The 13,137-nt window shown below is 46.1% G+C and overlaps 2 protein-coding genes across 3 annotated transcripts in view; both read left to right on the top strand.

Annotated features, from left to right (window-relative positions):
- Positions 1-2,038: 2,038 nt before the first annotated feature.
- On the top strand, positions 2,039-3,822 carry LOC311365023 (visinin-like protein 1; the record flags this gene model as incomplete). The annotated part of the gene is made up of 3 exons (XM_084484543.1): positions 2,039-2,200; positions 2,676-2,891; positions 3,625-3,822. The coding sequence occupies 3 exons, from the start codon at positions 2,039-2,041 to the stop codon at positions 3,820-3,822; spliced, it is 576 nt and encodes a 191-aa protein (XP_084340669.1).
- An 8,109-nt stretch (positions 3,823-11,931) lies between these two features.
- nt5c1aa (5'-nucleotidase, cytosolic IAa) overlaps positions 11,932-13,137 on the top strand; it is an 18,013-nt gene continuing 16,807 nt past the window's right edge. For both annotated transcript variants that reach the window (XM_084484704.1, XM_084484703.1), the window contains exon 1: positions 11,932-12,882. In XM_084484704.1, the coding sequence (XP_084340830.1) occupies positions 12,691-12,882 (192 nt within the window). In that variant the 5' untranslated portion in view covers positions 11,932-12,690. The remainder of the gene's footprint in view (positions 12,883-13,137) is intronic.

Here is a 13,137-nt window from a genome sequence, read left to right as displayed (position 1 = left end):
TCTGGACTCCAGAAAAAAAGCCATCACTGGCTTAAAGAACAACAAGAGCCTGGGCCTTGATGGAATCCCGGCAGAAATTCTCAAGCATGGAGGATACCTCCTCACCCGCAGATTACACCAGCTGATCATCACCATCTGGTCTTCTGAAGTCATCCCGCAAGATTGGAAGGATGCTAACATCATAACAATCTTCAAGCGCAAAGGTGACAAAGCAGACTGCGGTAACAGCAGAGGCATTTCCCTCTTAGCAGTTAGCAGCGGGAAGGTGCTAGCACGGATCATGCTTCTCCAACTAGCATCCCACGTTGCCGAAAACATCCTCCCGGAATCCCAGTCATGGACATGATCTTTGTTGCTAGGCAGGTACAGGAAAAATGCAGAGAACACTGCAAAGACCTGTACCCAGCTTTCATCGATCTGTCCAAGGCCTTCGACAAGGTAAACCGGGAACTGCTTTGGGAAGTGCTGGGGAAGCTGGGGGTTCCACCGAAGTTCAGGAATATCTTGCAACAGCTCCATGATGGGATGCAAGCCTGTCTGAGTGTTGGTGGCCAACAATCCCCATTATTTAGTGTGGATGTTGGGGTCAAGCAAGGGTGTGTCCTTGCCCCAACCATTTTCAACATCTTCCTCTCCACCGTCACCCTCCTCTCCCACAAACTCCTGGACCCCTCTGATGGGGTACAGATACAGTACAGACTGGATGGCAACCTATTCAATATTCGCCTCCAAGCCCTCACCCAAACCACCACCCAACACATCTTAGAGCTACAGTATGCAGATGACTGTGCTCTCCTCGCCCACTTGCCAGAATCCTTACAGCGTGCGCTAAATGTGGTCGCCTCCATATATAGCGCCATTGGTCTCCAAATCAACATCAAGAAAACACAGATAGTTGTGCAGGAGTCCACCCCCAAACACATGTGCCCACCTTCACTCTTGATGGTCATCCCCTTGCCATCATCCCAAACTTCACCTACCTAGGCAACATTATGTCCCCCTCTTGCTGCATCGATGGTCCGCATCGGCCTGGCCTCTGCTGCCCTTGGCAGGCTTGGTTCCAGGGTCTTCCGGAACAGGGGTCTCACCATCTCCACCAAAGCAGCTGTGTACAAGGCAGTCTGTCTCTCTACACTGCTGTATGGCTCGGAAACCTGGACACCCTACCAGAGGCACATACGAACACTGGAGGCCTTCCACATCCGTTGCCTGCAAAGGATCCTGGGTGTGTCCTGGGAAGACAGGGTGCCCTACACAGAAATCTTTGACCGGACTTAACACACCTAGCATCACCGTGCTCCTTGCGCAGAAACACCTACGCTGTGTTGGGCATGTGATCCGTATGCCTGCCCACCGCCTCCCCAGGCAAATCCTCTATAGCCAACTTCTGGGCGGCCAGAGATCTACTGGGGGTCCAAAAAAGCTCTATAAGGACCACCTCAAAACCCTCCTGAAGCAGTGCAACATTCCACCTACAGCACTTGAGTCACTGGCTGCTGATCGCCATACCTGGAGATCCTCCTGCCACCAGGGAACTACTCACCTACAGGAGCAAGCCACAGAGAGGAGGGCACAGCGACGTGCACTTAGGCATCAGTGTGCTGCAGGGCCCACACCCTCCAGTGCCACATACCTCTGTCCCTCTTGTGGCAAAACATGCAGATCCCGCATCGGCCTGCACAGCCACATGGCTATGCACCCCAATAGATGTCCATACATTTAATTTGGAGCAATGTCATCATCGCAATCGATGGACTGCCATAACTTGTGTATGTGTGTGTGTGTGTGTGTGTGTGTGTGTGTGTGTGTGTGTGTGTGTGTGTGTGTGTGTGTGTATGTGTGGTGGACGCCTGCTTTTGCGGCATATATCCTGCATGTGTCGGATTCATACTGTTACCAATATTTTCAAGACAGTTTTATTTTGTAGGGCAGGTTGACCTTGTCGTCCCTTGTCGTTCTACCTTAGTGTTTTGACACGGCCCGTCCCCCCCCGTCCCCCCCTGCCCTCTTCTCTCTCCCCAGAAAGGGTGACGAGGCCATGGGGAAACATAACAGCAAGCTGGCCCCGGAGGTCCTGGACGACCTGACCAAGAGCACCGAGTTCAATGAGGCTGAGCTCAAGCAGTGGTACAAGGGCTTCCTCAAAGACTGCCCCTCCGGCATCCTCAACCTGGAGGAGTTCCAGCAGCTCTACATCAAGGTGAGGAGGACGAGAGACATAGAGGAGGCACGGAGAGAGAGCGAGAGAGAGAGAGAGGGGGGGGGGGGGGGGGGGAGAGAGAGATAGGTAGGGATAGAGAGAGACAGAGAGAGAGGGGGGAAGAGAGAGAGAGATAAGTATGGATAGAGATGGACAGAGAGAGGGGGAGAGAGATAGGAATGGATAGAGAGAGCTGGAGAGAGAGGGGGAAGAGAGAGATAGGTATGGATAGATATAGACAGAGAGTGGGATGAAAAGGGAGAGAGAGAGCGAGTGGCTGAGGAACCGAGGAGAGATAAAGAAAGGGATGGCAAGACAGAGGAGGGGGAGTGGGTGGGAGGAATAGAGTGTGGGTGAGAGACATGGAGGAGGTGTGGAGAGAGAGGGAGAGGATTATAGGTAGCAAGTAAGGACAAGGTAAGAGACGAAGGAAGGACAATGTCATTGATTATTTTGATATTTTGAACTGCCACAGTTTTTCCCGTATGGCGACGCCTCCAAGTTCGCCCAGCACGCCTTCCGCACCTTCGACAAGAACGGAGACGGCACCATCGACTTCCGGGAGTTCATCTGCGCGCTGTCCATCACGTCGCGGGGCAGCTTCGAGCAGAAGCTCAACTGGGCCTTCAACATGTACGACCTGGACGGGGACGGCAAGATCACACGCATGGAGATGCTGGAGATCATCGAGGTGTGTGTGTACGTGTGTGTGTGTGTGTGTGTGTGTGTTTGTGGGGGTGTAGGTTAATGTCTGTCTGTGTGTTTGCATTTGTTCAGAGGGAGGGTTACGACAGATAATGAAAATAGAGCAGAACAAAGCTATGAAAGATATGAAAATAAACAACCCCAAAATAATGCCCCATCCCACGCTGCTCCCCCCCTCCATATCTTCGACATTGAGGAATGTGCATTTCACGCACCTGTGTTTGACAGCCAAGATGTATTCTCTTGGAAGAGATGTCCTGATTGGCCCTAAAATGAGCGATCTAAACTCTAAATTGGCTGCTTCAGAGGCAGGGGGATCCTATCAACCAGAACAGATATTCTCACTGAGCATTTCACCCACTAGCTGACAGATGGGGATGGTATATCTAACCAATGACCCTGAAATAATAGCTCTTGAATCTTAGTCACAGTGCCTTTAACTGGCATTACATCACAGGAAGCGCCAACCAAGCAAAATCGACCTATCTGATTGGTCCACTAGACAGCAGCTGATCAAATGAGCATGATCTACACGTGCTCAGATTCAAAATACCTCATCACTATAAATATCACTCACTCACGCAAAATTTGTAAAAGTAATGCTTACGCAACCTGGTGTGTGCCTCATGTCCTCAATACATCACGATGCTCCAACCAGCCCTGTACAGCCCTCCCAAATGTGTTGCTAAAACACAACTCTGATTCTGACCCCCCCTCAGGCCATCTACAAGATGGTGGGCACAGTGATCATGATGCGCATGAACGAGGACGGGCTGACCCCCCAGCAGCGTGTGGACAAGATCTTCTCCAAGATGGACAAGGACCACAACGACGAGATCACGCTGGACGAGTTCAAGGAGGCGGCCAAGTCCGACCCCTCCATCGTGCTGCTGCTGCAGTGTGACATGCAGAAGTAGAAGCAGGCAGGGGGAAGGGGGTTCATGTATGTTAATGGGGGCGGGGGGAGATGGTTAAAGATGAGGGGAGGTATCTCTAGCGAAGATTGAATGAGGAAGTTGGAATGAAGAGAGAGGTGGTGGAAGAGGGATATGATTGGTGTCTATGTGTTTGTGTGTGTGTGAGTGTGGGGGGGGGGGGTGATGACACAGAAGTGTGTGTTTAGGTGAGGGTTTACAGAGAGTAAGAGTAAAGCACTTATTTTGGTGTTGATGTTGCTGTTGCTGTGTGTGTGTGTGTGTATGTGTGTATAGAGTGATAAAGAGAGAGAGATGGAAAAGCATGAAAAGGGAGGGCTTTTACGAACACGATGCGCCCTGCAGATGTCTGAGTAACATACACACACAGACACAACAAACACCCACCAAACACACACACACTCTCTCAGCCAGGACAATCCCAGTCCTGTCCTTTATCCTTTATCCACATGTGTGGATAAAGGACAGGACTGGGATTGTCCTGGCTGAGAGAATGTGTGTGTGTTTGGTGGGTGTTTGTTGTGTCTGTGTGTATGTTACTCAGACATCTGCAGGGCACATCGTGTTTGTAAAAGCCCTCCACCGGCAAGGCCAATCCAGGAGAGGCCCACTGGCACCAAAAATGTGTCCTGTTTGATCACTGAACCCCAACAGACATAAATGCCATCTCTTAAAGATGGAAGGAGGGAGGGATGAGAGAGAGAGGGAGGGAGGGAGAGAGAGAGAGAGAAAGAGAGAGAGAGGGAGAGATGCCATCTTTTAAAGAGAGAAGGAGGAGGGATGGAGAGAGATGGAGCGACGGGCATACATTTAAAAATGAGATACCAAACAATGGTGTGTGTGTGCGTGTGTCTCTGTGTGAGCTTGTGTGTGTGTCTGCGTGTAGGTGCGTGTTTCTGTGTTATTATGAGGGTGAATGGATATATAGTCTAGATACATATAGCGTATAACGTGGAAATGCCTCCGGTCTGGGGTAGAATTCGCCTTTGCCACCATCATCTCATCTCAGTGAATGAAACCAATAGCCAAAAGGGAGAGAGTTAAAGGCTTGGGGGGGTTATGGTCACATACTCATTACATACCATATGAAAATGGTGTTTTTCAATGCCTCACTGTTTCACGTGTACTTTTTTTATTGCACAAAAAAAAAGAAAAAAAAAGATAATCGCTCTCAATCAGAAAGCTTCTTCCCAGCCCCCCTCGCCTGCCTAGTACACTTGGTCGCATCGCGGCTACTCTCTCTCTCTCTCGCTCGGCTCCTCTTGCTTTAAATGTCAGAGCGGAAATGCTTTGATACTCTGCGGATAAGAAGAACCTCGCTGAACTCTGCTTAGATCTGAAATCAATCTGAACCGCAGTGAGGAGGGGGCTCGCGCCATGTGTGTTGCTGTTGTTGTGCACGTGTGTGGGTGTGTGGGTGTGTGCATGAGAGAGTGAGCCAGTCTGTGTGTGAAGTGTGTGTGTGTTTTGTGTCAATGCACCTGCAAACACATTATCTGGTTTAAGGGTTAACGATATTAACATGAATCTCACGACCCATCAGATTGTCTGGCAAATTAAAATGCCCCTAAGATATATGTACATGATACAACATGACTCTAATCCTACTTTTTGTGTATCCATACATAGATATATACAAATATATATATATATATATGTATAGATAGGTAAATGTAGGCTACCTCTAGCCAAGATCATCTTTCATATGACACACAATTTAACTAATTTAATATACCAAGAATGTGTGTGTGCATGTGCGTGTGCGTGTGTGCGTGTGCGTGTGCCTGCGTGCGTGCCTGCGTGCCTGCGTGCGTGCCTGCGTGCCTGTGTGCGTGCCTGCGTGCGTGCCTGCGTGCCTGTGTGCGTGCGTGCCTGCGTGCCTGTGTGCGTGCGTGCCTGTGTGCGTGCGTGCCTGCGTGCGTGCCTGTGTGCGTGCGTGCGTGCGTGCCTGCGTGCGTGTGTGCGAGAGTACAAGATCCCTGTGCCTGTAAATGCTACTGCGCAGCAGGCTAAAAGTCAGGGGACTTTAGCCAAGCATTGACCTGTAAGCTGAATGAGTGCTTGTATCGTGGATGTAAAACAGAGATGCCTCGATATAGTTTATCCCTGGTGATAGAGCTACTGGTGTTGCCTCCCACCCCCACGCCGATGCACTGAGTATTAGCCATGATCCAGATACACATGCTTTCGTGGTCCGCTGGTAAACCGCTACGTACTGTCTCTCTGGATATGGGAAGTGTTGTTAACGTTTCTTCATGCTGTAGCCCACTGTTGCAAATAGACAACATATTCACATGCAGATGTTATGTTTCGCAAATCCAAGATCGGAAACGTGTTTGGCCATGAGAAAATATTGGTTTGTCCTAAAGCTGTTAGGAAACTGTTATGTGTCACAGCATAGTGGAAGAATGAGAGATTAATCATTCTCGTTTAGATTTTCTGTGAAACTTATTTGGACTAATTACTTGTTTTAACACTGTAAAGTATACAGAGTATGATTTGTTTTAACAAAGAATATTCATTCACCTTATTAATACAAGACGGTTTTAACTTTGCCAAAAATCTGGCAAATGCTTCAGGTGAAACACCTTTAGTTGTTCCTTTTATAGTGGAATTGAGTGGATTAATACATGTATACATTGATGCTATGTTTATCTGATATGAGCTATGCTGTGCTTACATGAAATTGAGAAATGGAATGTTTTCCACTTAAGAATATGGCCTCCAATTGAATGACAGCACAGGCCCCTTAAAGACGGGGGTTAAAGAAAGGTGTTTTGTGCTCTTAACCCTTAGGGCCGATTTTCATTTTGTGTTAGTGTATTCTTGAGGTTGATAAATAGGGATGAATAATTGGACTAACTACGTAGGTTAAATACAAGGCTTAGCGGGCCCGGCTATAGCCTCATGTTTGCATTTTATACATCCAGTTCAGTTGGCTTGTTAAAAATCCAACTTCATGTTACCATTTGCGAATTTTTTGCGATTGTATGGAAAAACAATATTAATGTCAGTTTAGGCGTGTTATAAAAGTGATATAGAAATATCACTTTTAAAAAGAAAAGACTCAGACTTTACTTCCCCTCTCCACGTAGAAAACACATGATATATTTTCCTTTCTTAATGGTAGGCCTACACTACTATTGAGCTTCACATTTTTTGATGGCATTTTGTGATGAGTTGTAGGAATGTAAGATCCTAAATAAACATTAATATACCTCACCTAGGTTAATCAAAACTTTGTTTTGTCACATCTCACAATAATTTCACAATTAATTACTTAATGATCAAAACATTATTGCTACCAATAAAATGAGCTATGCTCGCATGCTTCCAAAATGGAGTAGTCCATGGTGATGTGACCTCACGATGTCCAAGCCCATCAGGAGGGTTTGGCATGGTGTCTTGCAAATTACAGGCCACCATCTTGATACCTTTTCAGCATTTAATAGCCTCTAATTGATCTACCCAAAAATTATAGAAGTAAAACAGCTGGATTCTTGGGTGCGGGGCGCTTTTGCTATTATTGTTCTAAAATTGGTGGTCAAAAAGTACCAAGATGGCGGCTAAGAATGTGCTTCAAGACCTTCAGGTCATATGCTTGAAACCCTCCAATTGTGACTTTTCTGCCACCCTGTGGTTGAATATTTAAGACAACATATAACAAAACCAAAACATTTTTTTTTTCTCTTAAACAGACATGTCTTTTAAGATTGTGACACCAATGTCGGTTCGGGTTTGCCTAACATTCCATCTGCGTCTAATATTGATAACTCTGTTGGAGGTAATTCCCACATCTACTATAGCAAATTAAATCCTAGACCATCAAAACATCCCAATCCTTAATACATGTAGTCGGGCCCTAATTAAACCAATAGGGTTCCCTATATTAGAAGGAGCCCCATATTTAGATAAAATGAGATGAAAAGCAGTAATTCATTTTGACCGTGACTCATCATCAGCCATGGTAAATTAAAGCCGCCTTCAAAACCTTCAGAGTTTCCGGGAGTTTCGGAGGTTCGGACATTAAGCTCGGAAGGAAAGTGCTTTGAACACTTTCTTGGGTCTGAGTTTTCGCTCAGAGTTTCATGCGGAAGTAAAGCAACCCGAGTCCTCCGAGTTCACGTCACAACAATGGATGGCCACGTCATTACATTGATAGACTAAAGTGAACTTGCAGCAAGCATTAAGAGGAAAACTTAACACCCATTCTAACATTTGCATTATGATACATTGCTTACAATTATAAACAACCCTCTGATAAATTCTCGCTCATGTTCAACCATCGCAAGCAGTTCTAATAACTGATTAATCTGATTCAGCAAAGAAGCGCAAAGAGGACGTAAGAGCTTCCGAACCTCCGAGCTGTTTTAAAGGCGGCATAACTCTCATCATGGACCTTTTCCACAGAGGTGTCGTCGTAGGACAAACACAGGTGTCCCTCATTACACTAATCATGGTCACTTCCTGTTACGTACCAGGGCACGGCGAGGACACTCATCTGCACTGGCTTATCTCTTATCTTATGGTGTGTTCCAGATGCATCGCACACCATCCGCATGAGTTGCTCTTCTGAATTAAATTCCTGGCATGTAGCACTTAGCGTTCCCGCTTGTCTTTGTGGGCTTTGTAACATGATGAGTCTGGGAAGAACAGTCATTGTTATTGTTTGCTTCATTAGCCTCTTGAGCAAACAAGCTTGAAAACAAACAAGCTGGAGCAGACCATGATTAGTGTAATGACACCTTTGTGACACCTTCGATGACGTCCTCCTCTCTTCTTAGAGTGCTGGATGTACACTGTCAATGCCAAGGGGTCATGGGTTTCGACTTGGACATGACGGCGCCTCCTTTTACCTTTGAACAGGGACTCACATGCTCGGTTGTGAAATATAATTCAACTCATAGACTTGTATCTATGATTTTTATGTAATGTCTTTCTGTCTGATCAGTTGTGTTTTTTTGTTTTTTTGGAGTTCTGTTTTTTGGGATGTTGTTAGACTCCTAGAACAATGGCAATGTCATTATTTTTATTACGTTGAATAAAACACGTGGATGTCAAAAAGAAATGCATGGTGTGTGTTTAATTTGATGTTCAAATTCATTGAAAGTTGAAACTCACTCACTCATTTATCCAGTGACTACTCACCTGTTTATTCAACGACTCAAACAGAGACAGAAACATTGTGGACCGACCATATGAGTCACCGTCTAGCTATGATGTCTGAATAAAACGGTGATGTCAACCCTCGGTCCGTTCTCATGGCAACTGGGCCAGGCCAAAACCCTTGCTACACGTAAACCAATATTCATGCACACCTGCACACACACACACACACACACACACACACACACACACACACACACACACACACAAACACAAACACACACGCTTGGATAAACCTGGATACAGATGACATGCCTGATGACAGTAAAACAGTAGTTGTAGGAGTAGTGCATTAAATAACGCTAACACAGTTACATTCTGGGCAGCTACCCACAACAAGGTATAATCATTTCTATTTTTCTTTACAAAGAAAAAAAAACAAATCTCTTGTCTGAGACTTTCAATATCTGTTCATACATCTCACCTCCGGGAGAGTAGATGTTTTCCAAGGAAGAATGTGTCTCCATCAATGCCTAATCATAAATAAGACTAGCTCACTTCTAACCTTCTAACTTCTGGGGGCATTCAGATGCCACTTCTAATAATAGACACTAATGTTAACTGTGTATGAATGTAATATGTTAATTATCAACATACAACATAAATCTTTTTGTTCCAAAATTACAAAGAAAAATAGTAACAGTTCGGTTGAATGCCATAAATATTAAATAAATAGAATATAATAAAACACATGGTCCGATTTTTGTGGTATTGTGTCTATTTTAGCCAGCAAAATAAATAATTTGCTAATAAATAAGGTAGGAACTGCTGTTTAATGGCATTGTCAGCCCCTCCCGAGCTTTACACAAACGATCAATACGACTTAACTGTGGCCCTGTTGGATCCGTCCCAGTGGAAACAAACAACCACGTGCACAAACAGTGCTAGAGAGAGAGAGAGAGAGAGAGAGAGAGAGAGAGAGAGAGAGAGAGAGAGAGAGAGAGAGAGAGAGAGAGAGAGAGGTACTACTAGGTACTGCATTAGGCTAGAAGAGGTCATTTGAAACAAATGCCCACTTGAGGGCACTGTGAGATAACTGTTGCATGCTTCGGAAGACAACACAGTCTAATTTACAACAACCACAACGACTATTACTACGAGGAATCGACAATTCAAGATACTGTGGCGTTGATTTTCACTCTTATTCCATGTCGTGATATGTATTGAATCGATTCTAAATTGATTGACGTTCAATTTCCCCTGTAGCATATTCAAATAGGCTACGTGCCAAAATCTGCTCAGGCAGTCTACATATAACTTTAAAGGAGAATTTCATCGGTGGAGACATAAATCTATATTGAAAGTGGGTCATATATGTAGTCGAATAGAAACATAAATTTATATTGCGATTGCGAGCGAGACTTCTCCAGTGATGGATGTCATTCAGGAGCGAAGAAAATTAAAACCGTCCCCAGTGGATGATGTGCACAGCATTCTAAAGCACCACACCAACACCAGGTAGGATAATTCCCCGGCATTCCATCTAATGTGTCTAATTTTCCTTCGGTTGCAGGTCGGGCGTCAATATCAATTTATAGCTGGTCTGGTCGGGTGCGGAATGTAATTTGCGCGTGCGGGTTTGCAAAATAAGACCCGTGTATTGTTACTCGGCCAAGGTGGAGAAGGAATTGGGGAAATAAACTTTAGCTTTGACTCTCTGAAGTCCAGATTGAACCACGACTTCAGATTGATGTGGAAGGACCAGAGACGTCTGACAACCTGGCAGTCGTTTATTCATAATATCATCCAGGCGCACACAGCTTTTGGCCGTGATAATATATATTATATTATAGATGTCTATAAATTATATTATATTATTTAGATATAGAGCTCCAGGTCTCCCGCCGGAGCTCCCGGAGTGTTCTAGAATATCTTATAGCACAAGGCCAAAAGCTGTGTGTGCCTCCGGATGGTATTATGAATAAACGACTGCGTACAATTGCTTCCTTAGCGGTTTTGTGTGATCTACCGGTCACATGGTACGTCAATACCGTAGCGCAAATTCACACCGGTGTACTCTCTACCGCTTATACTATACGTGCTTGTAGTCTCTCTCTCCCCTCCCCCCCCATACACTTCCTGCTTTAAATGACGCAAAAATCGTAATTTTACGTAATTTAAAGCAGGAAGTGTTAGGGGTACATACAGAGCTCTCCCGTCTCAGGGGAAAATGAGGGGGAATGAACTGAATGTCCAACGCCACGCCCCTAAAGCTCGCTGCACTTAAATGCACGTTGTTTACTACTGTGTATAGGCTAGTTGATAATACAACAATAATAAATGATGACAGAGATTAGTGTCATACTTTGTAGTGGTCGTAAAAACACAACATTGTGTTTCGAATGCAACCTTTGTTTCAGGCGAAGGTTACATCCATTGTTTCCTACATTTAGGCTAATGAACCACACATACACACACACACACACACACACACACACACACACACACACACACACACACACACACACACACACACACACATACACACACACACACACACACACACACACACAGTTACACAATTAGACTTAGACATGCCACTGCTTTCGCTGATTTTGTGGTCCCAGCATGCAGCATGCTGGGAGCAATTCTGTGTGAGAAAATATGAACAGCTTGCTGAAGGGTGTCACAGCCACCTTCCAGAAGGATTACACAAAGAGAGAGTGAGTGTGTGTGTGTGTGTGTGTGTGTGGGGGGGGGGGGGGGGGGGGGGTTTGGAGGGTTGGGAGTGTGCCCTTGTGCGGCATGAATGTCCCATGAGCCTCTTGGGATGAGAGGGGGGGATTGAGAGGGGACGACAGGGAGGTGGGATCTCTGAATAAGGAAGAATGGCTGTGATTGGCTCGTTGGGAGCGGCGTGTGTGTGTGTGTGTGTGCATTAGAGAGAGAGACACTCACACACACACACAATGCAGTAGAGGGGGACTGAATAGGGCAGAAGAGGAGAGATAAAGTGACACGAGAGAGAGAGAGAGAGAGAGAGAGAGAGGGAGGGAGAGAGAGGGAGAGAGTGGGAGAGGATTTGATGTATATTGGCGAAAGAGAAAGACACAGAGAGACAGAGGCACAGAAAACACACACACACTAACTGGAGGTGCTGAGAAGAAGAGAGAGAGGGGACGGACAGATTCGCAGCGCAGCATACAAACTCAACGCCTGCCAGAACAAAACAATACCATCTCAGGACCTGTGCACACGCGTGTGCATTACAGACAGCGTGTGTGTGTGTGTGTGTGTGTGTGTGTGTGTGTGCTGGAGCTTGGGGCCACGCGTCAGTGTGAAGGTCCGCTGTCCTGTTAAATACGGTACATTGAACTGTTGATAAATACGGGTTGATGCTTGCGGAGGAAAGAGTGTCTGTGAGTGTGAGTGAGGGGGGCTTGTGTGTATGTGTGGTTTGTGTGTGTGAGTGTGTATGTGTGTGAGGGGGGGAATCCTGTGAGCAGACGGAGGAGGACCATCACAACTATTTGGCGGATTGTTTTTCTTCATCTTCTTGACGGCTGAGGACTGTAATGGACATCATCTGACCGTTAAAGTTGACTCTTTCTAAGATCCTTTCATCATCCCAACAATACGTGGACAAGGTGCCTCACCCTGGTAACCGGTCACCAAAAGTTATTCTGGTTTTTTTTGGGGGGGGAAGGTTGGGAGAGAGAGAGCAAGAGGAGGTGAAGCATCTCCATGGTGAAGATGAGTCTGCAGCCCGTACAGGTGCTGAGCGCAGAGCTCCCGGAGCAGCTCCCACCTAATTGCTCCTCCAATGGAGCGCGCAAAGGATCCTGGGAGGACGTGGACGCGCCGGAAAGAGCCGCTCACCTGGGACCCCAGGGACCCCTCAGACCCCTTGGACCCCAGGCCACCATGCCCACAGATGTGAGTCTTGTGATCCCCCAGTTTAACCTCTGGTCGTTTCCCATTCCCTTCATCCTGTTCTGTTGACTTCCATTTGAGAACAAAATCTGAATCTTCTGGGTTTCATCCCAATATGACGTTTATGTGACATGTGTTGCGCTTTTAATTCCTTTAACTTTCCCTGAACGACCCCCAACAGGACAACAACCAGTCCTGGTGGTCGCGTCCTTCTAACCCTCTCTGTTGGCTTTATTACAACTTCTGTAACCAACACCA

This window comes from Micromesistius poutassou, assembly GCF_964030765.1.
Source record: "Micromesistius poutassou genome assembly, chromosome: 20".
Lineage (NCBI taxonomy): Eukaryota > Metazoa > Chordata > Actinopteri > Gadiformes > Gadidae > Micromesistius > Micromesistius poutassou.
The sequence above is the reverse complement of the archived record's forward strand: the minus strand, read 5'-3'. Positions and strand labels throughout refer to the sequence as shown.